General features: G+C 53.0%; 6 protein-coding genes across 6 annotated transcripts; 3 read left to right on the top strand and 3 right to left on the bottom strand.

Annotated features, from left to right (window-relative positions):
• Window positions 1-47: 47 nt before the first annotated feature.
• On the top strand, window positions 48-4,513 carry BKA58DRAFT_1411 (uncharacterized protein). Its single transcript, XM_046164596.1, has 4 exons — window positions 48-445; window positions 502-2,209; window positions 2,260-2,376; window positions 2,425-4,513. Exons 1-4 carry the CDS (start codon window positions 342-344, stop codon window positions 4,348-4,350), a joined length of 3,855 nt encoding a protein of 1,284 aa, XP_046030262.1. The 5' UTR covers window positions 48-341; the 3' UTR covers window positions 4,351-4,513.
• Window positions 4,514-4,972: 459 nt separating this feature from the next.
• Window positions 4,973-6,811, bottom strand: BKA58DRAFT_415591 (uncharacterized protein). The gene is made up of 2 exons (XM_046172563.1): window positions 6,331-6,811; window positions 4,973-6,272 (listed from the first exon to the last, which is right to left on the bottom strand). The coding sequence occupies exons 1-2, from the start codon at window positions 6,526-6,528 to the stop codon at window positions 5,280-5,282; spliced, it is 1,191 nt and encodes a 396-aa protein (XP_046030261.1). The 5' UTR covers window positions 6,529-6,811; the 3' UTR covers window positions 4,973-5,279.
• Window positions 6,812-7,321: 510 nt separating this feature from the next.
• BKA58DRAFT_1361 (cell lysis protein-like protein) lies at window positions 7,322-9,072 on the bottom strand. Its single transcript, XM_046164486.1, has 5 exons — window positions 8,791-9,072; window positions 8,601-8,669; window positions 8,374-8,490; window positions 7,978-8,324; window positions 7,322-7,920 (listed from the first exon to the last, which is right to left on the bottom strand). Exons 1-5 carry the CDS (start codon window positions 8,972-8,974, stop codon window positions 7,510-7,512), a joined length of 1,128 nt encoding a protein of 375 aa, XP_046030260.1. The 5' UTR covers window positions 8,975-9,072; the 3' UTR covers window positions 7,322-7,509.
• Window positions 9,073-11,390: 2,318 nt separating this feature from the next.
• BKA58DRAFT_371449 (uncharacterized protein) lies at window positions 11,391-13,849 on the top strand. Its single transcript, XM_046169030.1, has 2 exons — window positions 11,391-12,024; window positions 12,072-13,849. The coding sequence occupies exons 1-2, from the start codon at window positions 11,678-11,680 to the stop codon at window positions 13,432-13,434; spliced, it is 1,710 nt and encodes a 569-aa protein (XP_046030259.1). The 5' UTR covers window positions 11,391-11,677; the 3' UTR covers window positions 13,435-13,849.
• Window positions 13,850-13,854: 5 nt separating this feature from the next.
• On the top strand, window positions 13,855-15,660 carry BKA58DRAFT_371447 (jumonji domain-containing 5). The gene has a single exon (XM_046169029.1). The coding sequence runs from the start codon at window positions 14,074-14,076 to the stop codon at window positions 15,592-15,594; it is 1,521 nt and encodes a 506-aa protein (XP_046030258.1). The 5' UTR covers window positions 13,855-14,073; the 3' UTR covers window positions 15,595-15,660.
• An 848-nt stretch (window positions 15,661-16,508) lies between these two features.
• BKA58DRAFT_371446 (ubiquitin-like autophagy protein Apg12-domain-containing protein) lies at window positions 16,509-17,252 on the bottom strand. The gene is made up of 2 exons (XM_046169028.1): window positions 16,960-17,252; window positions 16,509-16,791 (listed from the first exon to the last, which is right to left on the bottom strand). Exons 1-2 carry the CDS (start codon window positions 17,105-17,107, stop codon window positions 16,532-16,534), a joined length of 408 nt encoding a protein of 135 aa, XP_046030257.1. The 5' UTR covers window positions 17,108-17,252; the 3' UTR covers window positions 16,509-16,531.
• Between the last annotated feature and the right edge of the window lie 426 nt (window positions 17,253-17,678).

The raw sequence follows: 17,678 nt of genomic DNA, 5'->3' as shown, positions 1-17,678 counted from the left end.
CAGCCGCAACCAACCTGGGAGACCACTGAGCCACATGCAATGTCGTACTTTCACGTACAGTGAAATCTTTCTTGCCCAGGTGTGCGACTCTCTTCATCTGCTCACGGCGTGTCCAGCATCTTGCATGACGTCCGCCATCTGCAAGGCTCGCTGCTCTCCCGATTGTCGACGACATACGCGTATCGGCTAGTAGCCATTTGCTTTCCCTGCGTCGTCGGTTGTGCCCAAGCGGGAGTCGTGGTTGGCTGCCACTAGAAGTGCCCGACGCCAATCCCTAGGTAGTGGCTTTTGAAGGTGGGTAAACGGGAGACCCTTCTCCGCAGGTCTCTTCAAACACACCAATGTCGGATTCTATCGACCATGCGATTGCACGTACGCAGGCCAGGCGACGGCGTCGCATAGACCATGCGGATCTAGCGAGGGAGCGGGAGAAGACGTTCTATCGGTAGGCTTATCTCGATTGGCATGCGCCACCTGGAGAGTTACACTCACAATGCCCAGCTACTATCCGCGTCCGGGTTCTCATCTTCCCCAGACAGATGGCCCTGCAAGCCGTCACTCGTCGCCGGGACCGGCTCCCAAGTCGCAGACGCCCCCGACTACCCCGCCGCCCTCTCTAGACTATGCCCCGCGAGCGTCGGACGACAAGGCCCTGACGGCATTTGCACAATTGGGAGCGCTGCGCCTGAATGCGCGGAGATGTCTCATATCCTTCTTCGACAGGACCGACTGCTTCCTCCTCGCCGAAGCCACGCGCACTCTGTCGTTACAGACTGGCGAGCCCGAATTCGAAGACGACCGTTTGTGCTTCGGCACCACCATCTTCCCCAAAGAACAGAGCCTCTGTAACTATACCGTCAACCTCGCTCCGAAATACAGCACGCAACCTCTCGACGATCCGAGCGACCTTCCTTCCCTCGTCGTCAACGATCTCAGCAAAGACAAACGCTTCTGCAACTTTCCCTTTGTCCAGGGCCCACCATACTCGCGCTTCTATGCCGGAGTACCAATCCGCAGCCCAAGCGGCCACAGCATCGGCACATACTGCGTTCTGGACGAGAACCCGCGGGACGGCTTGTCACCGCACCAGCTCGCTTTCTTGAAGAGCATGGCAGGCACAGTGATGCGGCACTTGGAGAGGACCAGGGCAGCTGAAGATCATCGCCGGGCCAAGATTATGGTCAAGAGTCTGGGATCTTTCGCTGAAGGGAAGAGCGGCTTGGAGAACTGGACGGTCGATCCCTGGGATCAGGAGACAGGGCAGTCGTCAGGTCTACCAGATGCTATTATACCCCAGCGCCAGCGCCCTTCTGCCAATTCCGATGCTGCGCAAGATCCAGCTGTGCTTAATGGAAACATAGACCCGGCTATGAGAATTCCGAAAGACACTCCACCTGCAACCGGCGCGCCCCCGAGTTTAGTCAACGGAGAGACAGTCGATAGTATGCGTCCGGAGATGACTACTACGGCGTCGTCCACTTCCACAAAAGGCTTCACCAAGACTGATCAAAAGGACAGAGTGGCCCCAGAACTGAGGGCTCACTTCACACGGGCAGCGAACATGATCGTAGACTCAACCGAGGCAGAAGGCGTGGCATTTTTTGACGCGAAAATTAGTACCTTTGGAGGTCTTGTCGACGATGACTTCGATCCCGATCAGCTACCTGAGCCTGACAAACCTTGCGATATATTAGGGGCGGCGCTTTGCAGAACCGATCGCGATACGAAGCCATTACCCAACACCGGAGAATGCATCTCAGAAAGCGTTCTTAGACACCTCCTGCGACTCTATCCACATGGCCAGATTTTCCATCTCGACGACGATCCTGCAACTCCTTCGGTCGCTTCGCCATCGACAGCTGGCGTCGACGAAGTTGAGTCAGCCGACGGCTTTCCGTTCAGTACACCGCGAAAATCGGAATCTACCAGAAGCTTGGACGACGAAGCTTACTTGAGGAGGGTTTTTCCGACCGCTCGGAGTTTGATACTATATCCATTGTGGGATCCGCATCGCGAGCGCTGGTTCGCCACGGCTGTCATCTGGAGCTCGGAACCGAAGAGAATCTTCACAACCGAGCAGGAGCTCAGCTACCTGGCAGCGTTCAGCAACTTTGTCATGGCTGAGGTCGCTCGTCTAGACACAAAGCTAGCTGACGCTGCAAAAGCCGATTTCATCTCGTCGATCAGCCATGAGCTGCGATCTCCACTGGTATGTATCACAAACGAAGTATTCGAAGCGCATGCACTAACCATATCTAGCACGGTATTCTGGGAATGACAGATCTGTTGAAGGATTCTCCTCTAGATGGCCAGCAAGTATCACATGTAGCAACAATCGAGACATGTGGAAAAACTCTACTGGAAACTATCAATCACGTAAGTTGGTGTAGGATGCATCAGATACTGCCACTAACTTTGTTGTAGGTTCTTGACTTTGCCAAAATCAACAACCTGACCCGGGGAGTTTCGAAGCGCCAGAAGAAGCGGACACAGAGCGCGAAGCATATGATCAGTCCGGGACAAGCTCACACCAATGATATCATGACACTAATCAACGACGTCGACATGAGCATACTGACAGAAGATGTGGTTGAGAGTGTTTTCGCCGGCTACACCTACGCGAAGACGTCTGCGCAAACATACGAGTTAACCGCGTCTAAAGTGAACAAACCGCCGATATCGATCATTCTTGACATCAACCAGAGCGACAACTATGTCTTCCGCACGCAGCCCGGTGCATGGCGGCGAGTCATCATGAACCTGTTTGGCAACAGCCTGAAGTATACGCCGGGTGGGTACATCAAGGTGAAGCTTGAGGTTAAGCGGAAGCCTGAAGACGAGGACGAGACCTGCGAATTTCGGTTCTCGGTGACCGACTCTGGTATTGGAATGTCAGAGGACTATATCAACAACAGGCTCTTCCACTCCTTTGCGCAGGAGAATCCATTAAGTCAGGGCACAGGCCTAGGTCTGTCGATCGTCAAACAGATTGTGGAATCTCTGGGAGGCGAGGTAGAAGTGCGTAGTGAGAAAGATCGCGGCACCAAGTTTACAGTCACATGTCCTTTGAAAGAGTCACGAATGTCTCCCAACTTCTGTGCAACCGGTCCAGAAGGAGAGAAAGACCTGCAGCTACAGCAGATCACTAAGCGAACCAAGGGTCTGAAAGTGAGGTTTGACGGTTTCAACGAGGAAGAGGAGTACCATGTTAGAGACTTGAAGAACAAGACAGCATCGAAGCTATCATTGAAGGCGCTCGACAGCCTTTGTGCTGAGTGGTTCGGTATTGAAAGATGCGAAGAGGGCGACAATGCGGCCGAACCAGACCTGATCATCGCTACCGAAACCGGCGCCAAAGCGTTGCGAACCACGTACAGCCAGTCTCCCGGTCGAGTGTCTCCTACCCCTGTCATAGTCGTGTGCCAGGGCGCCGCAGCAGCACAATCCACAACAGCCATCACGGTGCCTGGGATAATCTTCGAATGTATCGGCCAACCTGTCGGACCCCACAAGATGTCGAAGGCCCTAGCCTCATGTCTCGATCGACACGTAAGACGCGCCGAGACCAAGAAAATGGACGTCCAATCGATCATCCCACGAATAACAGAGCTCAGTCTAAAAGAGGAGGCAACTCCCCATCGCACCGACCACCTGCATGTTGTAGAGCCATCTCGACCACAGCTCACCAGCATTAGTAGTGCCCCCGAGATACGCTCAATCAACAACAGCCCACCCAGAACATCCAAATACCTGAAACCTTCGCGCGCACTGCGATGTCTCTGCGTAGACGACAACCCCATCAACCTCCGCCTCCTGCGTACCTTTGTCGACAAGCTCGGCCACCAACACGTCCTCGCAGCCGACGGTCTCGAAGCACTAGAAGCCTGCAAAGCCGCCAGCGACGAAGAATCCCGCATTGACGTCGTCCTCATGGACATCAACATGCCCATCATGGACGGCCTCGAAGCCACCCGCCAAATCCGCGCCCACGAAATCCGATCCAACCTCCCCAAAGTCACTATAATCGCCCTCACCGGCGTCGCCGACACGGACATCCAACAAGAAGCCAACTCAAGCGGCATCAACCTCTTCCTCATCAAGCCCGTCCGCCTCGCCGACTTAGAAGTCATCCTCAAAGGCGTGGTGACAGGCCAAGACAAAGCGAACCTAGAGCTCGAAGCAGAGAAAGAGCGTATCAAGCAGGCGGAAGCAGACGCTATTCTCAAAGTCGAAAGCGTAGACGAAAAAACACGCAGTATCAATGTGGGTATTGCGGTCGTCAAGGGCGATGACGATGTACAGAAAGCGGTCAAAGTGTGCGAGCACAAGAAGAGTGCGTCGGTGATATGAAGCACACACATCACAAGCATGCAGCAGGCTTCTTTGACGCAGATGCTAAAAACATTGGGCTAGGGCGTTCATACGCATCATCGGATGATTCTTACTCCCCGCGTAAAACTTCGGCGCGTATTTCCTCCCTGATAACGAAGTTGGGTATGGATACGGAGTGAACACACGAGGAAAGGAAAGGAAAAGCATTTACCTACGCATTCTGGCGTATACTGCATTTGCTCATTCTCGTTCTCATTCTTATTTTCCTACTTCGCCGCTTTCAGGCGACAGAGAACGAGAAAAGTACTGTCAAGAGCGAGCTTGACGAACGATAAAATGCATGCATGGGGTTGATGGGCATGTTTAGGCGATTATACCCTTTTTCTATCTTGCGTTTTAGTGTTTCTGCGAGTTATTTGTCCGTTTCAGCTGTTCGTCGGTTTTTCTTCTTTTTGATGTTTAGAGAGCAGGCAGGCGCGTTTGTGGCGATGGTTGGCGTTTGTTGTCACGATTTGATCATTTGGCTGGTATGGTAGCATAGCGTGGTGTTTTCGCTTTCTTGGGTTGCTTGGACACTGGTGGGTCGGCTGGTGGATGCAAGTATCATGACTAGGGCATTGTGGTATATTGAAACAAAGATCAAAGTTTAAAACATTGAGTATTCTTGCTAAATGTGAGACGTGTTGTTTGCATGCTACCTGATATGCATTCGTGGATACATCAAATCTTGGTATAGAGAGAACGAGGCTCCTAGATTCTGACAAGTTACGAGATAATGATTCAAAGAGAGTGTGAGTAACTTGTATATAGCTAATGTGGTTATCGAACCCTTGTCGTAATAATAACACCTGATCCTGTCCCATCCTATCCAAATTCAAGCAAGGTCAATCTCATATCCAAAAGCGACTTCAGCAACCCATCGAAACAATTCCAGTGGATTGGCTAGTCTAAGCACCCAACAATTTGTCGAGCATTGCGTTGTCATCCTCCCTCAGCATCACCACGAACTTACCAACAGCCGGGCCCATGATGACGAAGACCTCGGCGGCCAGAACGTGGGCGACAACGAGGAAGATGCCAACGATGATGAAGAAGTTCTTGAAAAACAACTTGATAAGACGACGGCGAGCCTCCCAGTTGAAAGACCTCCATGCATCCAAGAAGCCAACGACACCAGTTCCACCCATCATCTTGCTAACGACCTTGCCACCGAAGGTGCGGTCGAAGGGAACGATGGTGTCCTGGTCCTCAGGGAGGATAGAAGCTTCGATGCGGATCAGGGTGACCATGGCGGGGAGGCAGAGGAAAAGGGTGCAGACAATGACGAAGACGAAAAGGGTGAGGATGCGGACGGCAAGACCAGTCCACGCCGCGCAAGAAGCAATCTTCTCCTGATCGAGCTTGTGAAGACCCATGAGCATGGCTACGCCGAAAGAGAGGTACAGGCTGATGTACGGCATAACGGAAGCGATGGTGGCGGGGACAGCGAGAGTCTTCCAGTGGCTCTTGGAGGGCATGCACTGCCAGAGGCTCTGCTCGGTCGGCATGCCGACTACCTTGTGTGTCCAGACTGCGTGTACATTGGCGAGAACGGCACCGGTGATACCAGCGACGATGATGGGCTGACCGGGAACCATGGGGAGAGCGCCGTTGAAGAAGGTGGATACGATGCCAGCGAGGAACGAGTACAGAACGTGGATGCGGAAACCGCGGAAGCGTGCGAAGCGACCGGCGTTGGCGACGAGGTGACGGAGAGTTGCGCGGATGGACGAGGTGATGGGCTTCTGGTTCACGAGGGTGATGGTAGGGCCGGTCTCGAGGAGCGTCTCCTTCTCGTCTTCGTCAGAGGGCTCGTAGGTCGATGGCGAGACGGTGATGGCGGCCATTGGGGACTCGACCATGCAGAGGGTGGTGACGACTTCATTGAGCATGTAGGAGATCTGTTGGTATCTTGTTAGTACATGTTGCAGAGACGCAAACGAGATATGGAGCACTCACAAGGCTGATAGCCACACTCGCAATGAAGATGCTAATGTAGATGACAACAACGCCCCAAATCGGGACGTCTTCCGGCTTCAAGTGGTGGGAGTTCCCGGTGGTGTAGGGAGGAACTCCACCGTGTACGGCGCGCTTGACAAACGTTGCCGTGTGAGGGTGCGACACAGCGCGACGAGCGAGTTCGACGAGGACCGTCATCTTGGCTGAGATGCGTAATCCCTAAACACTCAAGTCGCTGTAATAAGTCGTGTATCCTGCAGAGTCGCAGTTGTGTGAAAGCTGAGAAAGTGAGAACAGAAGAAACAAGAAAGGCTGACGGAAGTAAAAGGGTTGACAGTGAAGTTGGCGCTGTCACAGCGCGGCGCGGCGTGAGAGACAAGGAGGCGAAGTTCAGGCCAAGGCTATGCTGGTCCCCATTGACGCAACACGACGGCTGCCTGTTGCGCACAGACCATGTGCCGGTTAGCCGCCGATCTATAATTGGTCTTGTCCCAAGTTTGATGCGGAGAATCGAATGTGCTGGAGTGGATTCACTGCAATCATGTTCCGATATACGCGGAAACTGCCTGATAATCACACAGGCGTTTCCTTCATACTGGAGGACACATTTGGTCTGCTATAACCGAGTTTCAATCCCGCATGCTGGCTACTGTATCTGAGACATGTTCAGCGCCGCAGCTGAGGCACAGTGATGGGCGAGCACGTAATCCAGTACCTTCAGGCAACCTGTCGAAATTTGGAGCCGATGTTGGACGCCTCATTCCATCTACCATCATCCATGAATCACATCACGCGTTCACGTGAACAGTAGTAAGAAGACAATATTTCATTATACCTCCCATCACCCAGATGACGAGAAAGACAACTCCCATACCGTGATTATGTACCGGAACCCCACCCATGACAGATAGACAGGACTACTTCCAAACGCTGAGTGTAGAGAGAATACATGAATGCGCTAGACTAGAGATCAAGTAGAGGCTTTTAAAGAAAAAGGATACACGACGCTGACTCCGATTGCAATTTCAGGCTCGGAGAATACACACAGAAACCGAGCAAAAGTCGTTATACGTGAGCACCGTGAGAAGGGTATGTGTGAGAGATCGATTGTGGCGGATTTGAGGGCGAGACCATGGAGAAGCCTGTCTACTCTACATGCTATAGTTGGAGAGAGACGGCTTATAGGGCAGGCTGCGCAACGGGCTTCTCATCCTCGAGCTCCTCGTCAGAGGACTCCTCGGTGGCGGGTGCGTGTGTTGGGGCAGAGGGGAAAGCCTCCTTCTTGACCTCTGGGGAAGTGGAACGCCCGCGGTACTGGTTGACGGTCTCCTGGGCCTTGGCCGTGGCCTGCTGGGTGTATCCTTGGACAGTCTTCATGGCGTTTCCAGCATGCTGGTTAGCAAGACCCTTGACCTGCTGGGCCTGTTGGTTGGCAACGTTGTAGCCCTTCTCCAACTGAGCATCAATGACCTCCTTGTTCTGGATGTAGATGAGGGGACCGAGGAAGGTAATGAATGTCGAAATCAAAGCCAAGCCCCAGAGCGGGACGAACTTGATGAGGAAGTAGGAGATGAAGGAAGCGAAGAACATCTAAGGGAACGAGAAATCAGCCATCATGTTCGGTGTGGTAGGAGGGGTTATACGTACGGCGACAGTGACGTAGACGTTCTCGGCAAACATGATACGCTGAGACTCAATAACGAAGAAGTTGATGAGCTGCTCAAAGTCGTCGGTCATGCGCTCAAGCGAAGCCTTGGGAATGGTGTAGTACTGGCGAGGCCTGAACTGCGAAGTAAGACCACGTCCGAGAGCCATTTTACCGACAACCTCAGCGGCTGCCGTAAGTCCGAGTACCATGTAGGACATCTTGAACATGTAGCGGATCAGGTTCAGGTATCGGGCGGCGAAGATGAAGAGGACGGTCGCACCAAACGCTATTCCGGTAGCGCGGGGGTTCTTCCAGCTCAACAAGCGGTAGAACATGCTGTGGTAGTCTGGTGCATGTTAGCTACGTGGTCGATTGGGGGGTTGGGCATAGCTTACGAGTGAGGTTCTGGCCAGTCGCTGCCTTGTGCTCGGGAATCGTCTTGGAGTTGGCGAGATCAGCAAACTCGTTGCGCGTCTTTGCGCCCTCGGCCTTGACGTTCTGTGCAACAGGACCTGTAGAGTTTAGCATTGGTCGTGTGTGCATCAGGCTGACGTGTGTGCTGCAAAGTCACCGTTAGCTATTGTCCAAAGCGTGTAGAGACGGTCGTGTGTACATACCCTACCGTTCATAACAGTCTGCTTAGCGTTCTGGACGCTGGGGTGGTTGTTTGCGGCGTTCATGGCGTTTGAAGCTGCTTTGTGGGTGTGAGTTCAAGAAATCAGGTGTTGTGCGGGCGGCCGATAAGACTGCCATGTATCGCGTTAGCTTGCGTCTCGGTAAGGGTCGAAGGCGTTTTGTCCCACTCACCTTACTCTCTAGAATTCCGTTCTTTGCCTTGATTGCGCTGTTTTTCAGGTCCTTGTTGGCGTTGCCGTTGGTCTGGGGGGCTGGAGAGCCGTCCATTTCCGATAGGAAGTCTGGGGTGCCGTTGGGGGTTTGCTGGAGGTCGAAATCGGTGTCCGTGTTGGGGAGCTCAACGCGGGGAGCACCTGACATTGCTCGGAACTACAGGGGAGAAGAGGGGAAATCACAAGTGGATTAAGAGGCAGAAGTATGCGAGTGGAATAAGGAGCTGGGGTGTGTGAGAGTGCGGGAGGTAGAGGTGCTGCGGTGGTTTTGTTCGGGCGCTGTCGTGTGCGCATTGTTGGGTATTCACCAAAAGCGGACGTCATGGCCCCACCCTGATCTAGCCATGATTTGTTTTCCGCTGCCACTCACAACGCGCCGCTGCACATACAGGTTTCACGGCAAACGATGTCATGGGGATACATATGCATCATTCAAGCAATGCCCGAAACCGCATTGCTGCGTGTCGACTTGCTGTCTCCGCGGACGATTCTTCATGGGGCAGGCCCAAGCTCGACCGGTTTCACATGTGAAAGACGACCAGGTGGTCTTGATTCCCCTCATGACGCAACCCTGATCTAGTATTTCAAGACACTCTTGCACGTCTCACAATACGTCTCCCCAATCGTACACGTACCAGATACTCCTGTTTGTCTTGTGCATGTTGTTGATCATAATGGATCCACATTTGTCTATGCCAGGTCCCGGACAGACTCCCCTGCGTCGATCTTCCTTTTATCCAATGTCCGACTTTCTCTAGCATGGAACAAGACGGAGTTTGCTATTGCTGCATCACCTACCATCGTAAAACTGGGCGAAACTTTTTTCACGATTTTCACCTCCAGTAGTGTGCAATGCACGTGAACGTCATAGGGATACATGTATCCCCACTTTACTCATGCTGTTAGTGCTGGTGGACGAACTAATGTTGCGCTGAACGATGCTGTGGGCTCTGATCTTCGTCCGTGCAACGTCTCCCTCATTAAGCCAGTAAAGGGGTCAAGAACTGAATTGAAGTCCAGCTCATGGACACCGATGAGTCTCCTAGTGGTTCGTGTCGTTTTATTGTTGCTGGACAATGGGCCGAAGTGAGTTGATTAATCGGGCATCTGAACATGTGGGACCAGGAGGACCGATCACGCGAGCGTAAGCCTTGCGGCCATGTCCACGATGAAAGCCACGGATAAGGACTTTAGCGATACGCACATGAAAATTATGGCTACGCATGAGCCTCGGAAAGCAACAACAGCGATTGCGAACCTTGCAATCTCGGGGTGGTACATGTCTTCGGAAGTAGCGCGTGTGACAGTCTGGTCGCAGCGCCTTTGATGGGGACTAACATATTGTTTGTAGTAGGGCGAGGCTCGCAGTCTTCAAGTCTGTCTTGTTGTAGTATACTTTGTACATAGGAATAGAATTGTACACTATTCCTGGGCGCGAGGACGATCGTCGGATATGTATGTACTGATCACTAGGGCGGATGAAGGATTGTGGACGGGATGTCGTTATCGGTCATTTCGCTGTGTTGGCGGGGCAGCAACGACACTGTTGGTAATATGGCCGTTCGCGGAGGTTTCAACGTCAGCACTCAGCAAGGACCATATCCTCGAAAATTGCGCTCTTGTCTGGGCATCATCATGTTATGGCTCAGCCTTTGTGGTACTGTATGAATCGCCATTGTTATCGTAACAGGGAGCTCCTTCGCAAGGCAGGTGCGAAACGGGATGGCGGGGGTCAGGGTCTCACGAGGCAGGCGCAGGCGCAGACGCACAGGGCACTCTACCACGCGACAGTCGCGAGGTGGGGGTCTGCGAAATGGCGCATCTCCAAGACCAACACTATAGCCGGGCGAAGAGTCACGATAATTGTGCGGCAATGCGCACACTTGTGCAGCGACCAGTGAGGTTGTTGCACGCCATGTCCACCGGCCTCGACCCCGGGATTCGGGTCTCTTTCCACGCCTAATCCAGCGACAATCAGTGTCATCGATCAGTTGGTGGCCATCTCCGTTGGCCTGCCGGAGCTGATTATCCTGAGGCTTGGGTGTGAAGTGCCAATGCCCCAGGAGCCTCCGAGCGGTCAGCAACCGCTGCATTCAGGTCTGAGGGGCGTTTGACCTCCCGCCTCTGCGCCGACAGGCCCCAATCGCTTTGTTTGGAGATAGATAGAGGCCACAAGCGCCATAGCGGAAGCGTAGCACCATTGGAATTATGCAGGTGGCCTCAGCAGGGATGCATCCGACAGCCAGCAACAGGTCCTCCCGTCGCGATGCTCGGCTTTGGACTCGAGCTGTGATTGCCAGTGTCGAGCCCATTGCGCTTTGTTGTGGCCAGGACGTGTCACAGCAGTGTCAACTAACGCCTCTCAGCGAGGACCAGGAGTTGGAACCAGGAATGCTGGGGTTGGCAGGCCATGGCACCAGGCAGCCCGCGCGCCTTTGGCGATCGAGGCGGGCTCCAGCGAATATGTGGCGTACCTCCGAAATCCTGGCCAAGGTCCAGTCTGCCGTTGCGATAAGACCCACTCACACGCGCAGCAGCTTCCGTTTATCACGCCTCTCGCAGCCGGTGACTTGCCTCGCTCTTCATCTTCACCTTCACCGCGCCCTCGCAACGTTTGCAAACGCGCGTTGAAGCTACAAGCTTAGCTTGACAGCATACCCACTCTGCCATCCCAGATCCTCGGTACGCCAGCAACCTCAGCCAGAAAGAGCGACATGGTCAAAGCGCACACATCGCCATCCCCAACTCGTCACCGCTATCGCTGCCACGCAAATTCGGCACTGAGCACGCGAACTCCAAACAGCTCACCCTCTGCGGAGGCGAGAGTCTGTGGGGACTGCTCAACAGCAGCATGATAATACCTCGCGACCTGTACAATGCCTCTCCCCCGCTGCGCCGAACCCGCATGGCCAATAACCCGACTCTCTTGTATTCGTGGTGGTGCACCGTTTTCTCTGCCGTCATCATAGGCGTCCGACTGTCTGGCCGCTACATCCGCAATGAACGACTCTTCCGCGAGGACAAAATTATGGCGCTCAGCATCATTCCACTGTTTGCGCGTATGGGCTTTGTGCACGTGGTCCTCATCTGGGGCACCAACAACGTCAATGTTACAAATTTGACAGATCCGCTTATCATTCGCCATCGTGAGATCGGCTCGCAGATGGTCCTCGCATCGAGGATCTTCTACGCGTTGTTGTACGTGCAGTCATCAACTTTGTTAGAGCGCGGCTAACCCATGCCAGCATCTGGATGGCCAAGTTCACCGTTTCCGAGTTCCTGAAGCGCTTGACGGAACGTTTCTGGAAGAAAGGGTACGACTGGGGATTGCGTGGCATACGCATCTTCCTTGTCATTACGTTCTTCATGGTTCTCATCGCCACACTGGCAGAGTGCCACCCCACTTCCCACTACTGGCAAGTCGTACCGGATCCAGGACCGCAATGCCGACAGGGCTACGCGCAGCTGCTCACCATGGGCGTCACCGACATCGTCACTGATATCTTTCTCATCGCCTTTCCGATCCCGATCATCGTGCGATCGACCATGCCATTAAAGCGGAAGATTTCTCTCATTGTGCTGTTCTCCTTGTCAGTCGTTCTGATCGTTGTAACTGGAGCTCGAATGCCTCTGGTTATCCAACGACAAGGACTACAGCAATTCCGCACTGTCTTCGCTTCTTCGGAAATCTTGGCTGCAACCATCGTTTCGAACGCCATCATTCTAGGATCGTTCCTCCGCGACCGAGGTGTTAAGAAAGCCAAGTTCAAAGCACCGTCAACTACAGACAGCATGGAACGCAGAGGGTCAGCACGACGCTTCACGGACCAAACATGCAGTAGTGACGAAGACCTCGCACGATCGCTAGGGTACCGGACGAAACCCGAATTACTCGAGAAGCAGACAAGCGTACCTAGACCAGCTCCGGTGGCGGATCTTGACCTCTTGTCATCTTCAAGACAACCTGGTCCCTTTGTCAATAATAACTGGAAATTTCCCGACGAAGAGCCTGGCATGATTCAGAGCAGCGATCGGTCCAGCGTGACAGTCGAAGATGTACGGGATCCGATGCCTAGCCCTCGTGCAAGACGTGTATCGTGGTTTGATGTTGGAGGTCTTCTTGAGAGTCAAACTGTAGCTCCCTCACCCACCGATTCAGTCATCGCGCACGATTTCGCAGCCCAGCCACGGCGAGGGTCCAGAGCCTCGAACACAGTCATACCAAATGCGCGCACATTTTTGCCTCAAGTACGGCGCAACTCCCGACTTTCGCAACAGTCTGAAGACTATGAGATGTCGTCTGTCCGGCCCACCCACCAGTTGCAGGATCTCGGCGGCTTTCTCTCTGAAGATCGAGAGCAAGAAGAAGCTCTGTCAACACCCTCTCCACACTCGGGCTCTTCAGTCGGTCCGCCTCGCAATGAGCGATACGCGCCCATACAACGCACGTCAACGCGCTCAACACAAGCAAGCTACGATGCGCTGTCTCTAAGAGATCCTGGAGGCTTGCTTTCTTCCGCGCCCCCTTCTACGTCTCACCGACGCAACCCTACCCAACATGGCCGCAACGTGCCGTCCTTACAGGATGCTGGCGGCCTTCTTGGTTGACGACTCCCTTACTACTTTACATACCCCCTGCGTGATACCCCGGCTTTCATGGCCTCTTTGCATTTGCATAGCTTGCCTAATGCTTCCCATGTTTCTTTTTCTTTTTCTTTTATCTAGTACACGAACCGCCTACACGTGGCGGTAGCCATGGATTCATGACTGATGGGTTACGACATTCCCGGATGCGATACCCATTGGCCATCAGAGATCTAGAGTGGATGTTGGAGATTACGATCTAGAGTCAGGCGGCAAGACTTGTGTATACTACCAATATATTCAACGCGTGACGTCGTTGCGGCGTACGTCATGGCAGTGAATTGCCGACCTATAAATGAAGTTAATATGCACTCTCGGCTCATTGATCCTACATCCGGGTGGCACACGTGTGAAAGCACAGGGTTTACGCTAAAAGGAAGTCCAAAAAGCGATTACCGAGCGCATGGTTCAGCATCCAACGCTCCAGCCCTGTGGAACGAATAGCGTTCGGGTATTATTCACGATGTCTTGGCTGTCAACGGCGCGGGAAGGAGCTGCAGGGCGACGGTCAAAGCTCGCACTATTACCAACAGCAACCACCGTGCTACTTTAGCACCCTTTGCGGTTGGCATCCAACACTATCGCGAAGTGGTGCCGTCAGATATGAGCAATGACGCGCCGACGCTTGGAGAGATCACCCAACTAACCCGTCAAGAACTTACTACGAGGCAGAATTCCGATCCTATTCGCGAATGCGGACGCGCCGCGCTGTCGCTCCTTCCCAACGATTTCGAGCTTGCCCTCAAGCTTGCGTACCAGAAACTACACGATGTGCCGTATAAGGAGGTGAAGACGTGCTGGCGCAGGCTGTACACGGATGCGAGCTTGTTGAAGGTGTTGAAACTGTCAGGCGACGAGCGTGATGAGCACCTGCGCGAGACCCCCTCAGAGACTGGGGGCGACAAAGAAGAAGTCGATACAAAGAGTGACTGGGTCGATCAAGTGGTGCGGATACTGGATATGACAATCATACTGACAGGCGCACCTGAGAGGGAAGAGCTTGTGGAGCTTTGGTTTGCAGCGCTGAAGGCTGTCCTAACTCCTTCAGGGCCACATCTTCATATCGACGCTCCACAACGGCCGCGCAAAAGAAGAAGACTATCACATGCGGGTCAAATTTCACGCCTACCAGCAAGCTTCGCAACAATGCTTCCCGACCCTCCACCCACCCTTCGGCACGCGATCCCACGAACGAAAGAGCTCAGTCTAGAGGCTTTCCAGAAGGAAGTCGGAGATGCAAACACACATACGCCACTCACCATCGAGGGTGCAATACAGCATTGGCCCGCTCTTGATGAGAGGCCGTGGAATGACCCAGCATATCTGCTAGAGCAGACGCTTGGTGGTAGGCGGCTTATACCGGTAGAAGTTGGAAAGAGCTATACCGATGAAGGCTGGGGTCAGCGTATCACCACGTTCCGCGAGTTCATGGAGACGTATATGCTCAGGGGTCATGGAGAAGCTGTCTCAGCCGCAGCGCATACAGACACGACGCAGACTTCTAAAATCAACGAGGCAGCCGGCAGCAAGAAACCCACACCTACCGGCTACCTAGCTCAACACGACCTCTTCGCCCAGATCCCCTCCCTGCGCGCCGACATCAGCATACCCGATTACTGTTACTGCGAGCCCGCTCGATCCCCCCACCTCAAATCAATCAAACCCGTCGCGAAACTACAAGAACCTCTACTCAACGCCTGGTTCGGCCCCGCAAGCACCATATCGCCCCTCCACACCGATCCCTACCACAACATTCTCGCACAAGTCGTGGGCTATAAGTACGTGCGTCTCTATGCACCCACAGAAACGCAGCGTCTACATCCGCGAAGCACGGACGAGAGCGGAGTGGATATGAGCAATACGAGTCAGGTTGATTTGGATGAAGCTATGGCTTTGTATCCTGAGATATCCTGTTGGCAGACTGGGGCGAGCCGTGTGGGAGATGGAGATGAGGCTCTCCATGAAAGGAGACGAGAGTTCGAGGAAAATTTCCCTGGTTTTAAAGACGCACAGTACATCGAAGGTATCCTAGCACCCGGCGAGTGTCTCTATCTGCCCGTGGGATGGTGGCATTACATACGTAGTCTGACACCGAGTTTCAGCGTAAGCTTTTGGTTCAATTAGATCATCATATTTCTCTTCTTCCATATATCATACATTCGATCCATACAAATCCATCCCTCTCTCCCATCCACTATCCTTCACACATCGTACATGTACCCACCACTTCTTCCAGCAATCTGTTAAATGAACGCCAACACCGTCCATGCTTTCCATATCCCACACGTTGTCTACTTTTCCCCTCTTACCAATCCTCCCAAACCCGAGCACCCCCAACACTTTCCCTATCTCACACGCCGCCTCCTCTCCTCCTCGTCCTACTAGCCGCCCAGCATCCTCCATGCAGACAGCACGCATGACCGAAGTCTTCGCGATGCACTACATCCAGCACTCCGCTCCCGCAGACTTCATTGAGCTCGTTCCAGTATCGACACTGGAAGTAAAGATCTGTTTCGGTGCACTGGCACTCTTTGTAGAGGTACTCAAACCATTCGCACATGGTTGTGTTGGCGAGAGTGCTGTTGAGGCGCTGTTGGTGGTTGGATATTTGGTGGGCTGGAGAGAGGTTGCTTGATGAGGGATGTAAAATCGAGTTTGGTTGAGTGTACGTGGGCGTTGAGAATAGGTTGAGGTATCTTGCTGTGCTGGAAGGGTGATGCTGGTGGCTTGGGCGATCTATATGCCTTGGATGATATGTATAACTTGGATGATGATAGAGGTTCTGAGGTGTTTCGAAAGGCAGGAAGCAGACCACTTTTATGCAGTGTGTATTGTTTGAAGTAGAGAATCCCATTCTCGTAGTTGAACGAAGATAATGAATGAGTCTCCCGTCACGATTACCATGGCCGTCTGCTCTCCCATCAGTGTTGCTATGTTCTCCATGCCATATTCCTTGTCTTTTTTTGACATACAACTGGATCATAACATTTCCTCTTATAAACTCTTCAGAACCCATACCCATCCCTCTCCCTCCCCTCTCCTCCAACCCCCCTCCGTCCTTCTACCCAAAAGCCGGAGCCAACGCATACCCCACAACCAACTCCTCGCCCTGCCTAAAGCAGCTCCACAGATTCCCGACCCCCTCATCCAACGCAGGACTAAAGACATTGCCCACATAGCAGAACACGCTCTCATGCTCCTTCACACCCAGTCGCTTCCGCAGAAAACGTACTATCGTTGCGAAAGTCTGGTTGGTGGAGAGCTTGAAGATGCGTTGGGTTAGGTGAGGGGCTGAGCCTATGGGTTGCAGGCGTATTGTTACTACAAGAGTGGGCGGGTTAGTTGGTGGTGAGTGAGGAGAGGGGAGTGTTTTGGGATGGTAGGAAATGGATGGGAGGGTGTGAGTGGGATAGTGTGAATGGGTGATGTGTATAGTGTTTTTGTTGTTGGTGGGTTGGAAAATGTATAGATGAAAAGACATGATAATACCTTTCTGAACAGCGAGATTTCCTGCTGTTTCTAACGCTTTCGAGGCGTCTTTGGGGAGGTTGGTCAGGACAACTGAAGCTGCCATGGTGAGAGGCGCTTCTGTCGTGTCATCTTCCTCTGGCATCCTCTCTTTTGGTGATTCGGACATGGCGAGGGTTGATTCGAATAGTTGCGAAGCGGAGAGTGAAGTGTGGATATAGCGGCTAATCTGGGCCGATGCTCAAAGGATAAGGGGACTGAAGGAGGTCTGATGTGGGAAAAGCGAATGTTTGTGAGTTAGTGTTCGTTCGAGGCAAGAGCGATGGTCACGATGGAAGGTGTAAACATCGGCCTAGCCAATCAGCGCCCCACTGCCCCAACATCACTTCTTGAATGTGCGAGAGTCGATCAACCATATCATCTTTCGCATTGATATCTAGTGTTTCCTACATATCTAATACGATAATGATATATAACATAGCCTCCAGTATGGCGTCGTCCGCGTTCGTCGCCAAGTAACCTCCTCAGTATGACAATACTCTACAAACCTCCATAGTAGTACCAACACTCGTTTGCTGAAAACACACACGCGTGCACACCACCAGCCAGCCGGTTTGCAAAGCGCAACAACCAGCAAAAATGACCCGAAGGTCATGACACAATAGCTATATACAAAGGGGATGCATGCATCGTTAAGCCACCAGGGATCAGTGATCATGGGCCTATACTGGGTAAGGAAA

The sequence above is a fragment of the Alternaria rosae genome (genome assembly GCF_020736505.1).
Source record: "Alternaria rosae strain MPI-PUGE-AT-0040 chromosome Unknown BKA58scaffold_1, whole genome shotgun sequence".
Taxonomy (NCBI): Eukaryota; Fungi; Ascomycota; class Dothideomycetes; order Pleosporales; family Pleosporaceae; genus Alternaria; species Alternaria rosae.
The sequence above is the reverse complement of the archived record's forward strand: the minus strand, read 5'-3'. Positions and strand labels throughout refer to the sequence as shown.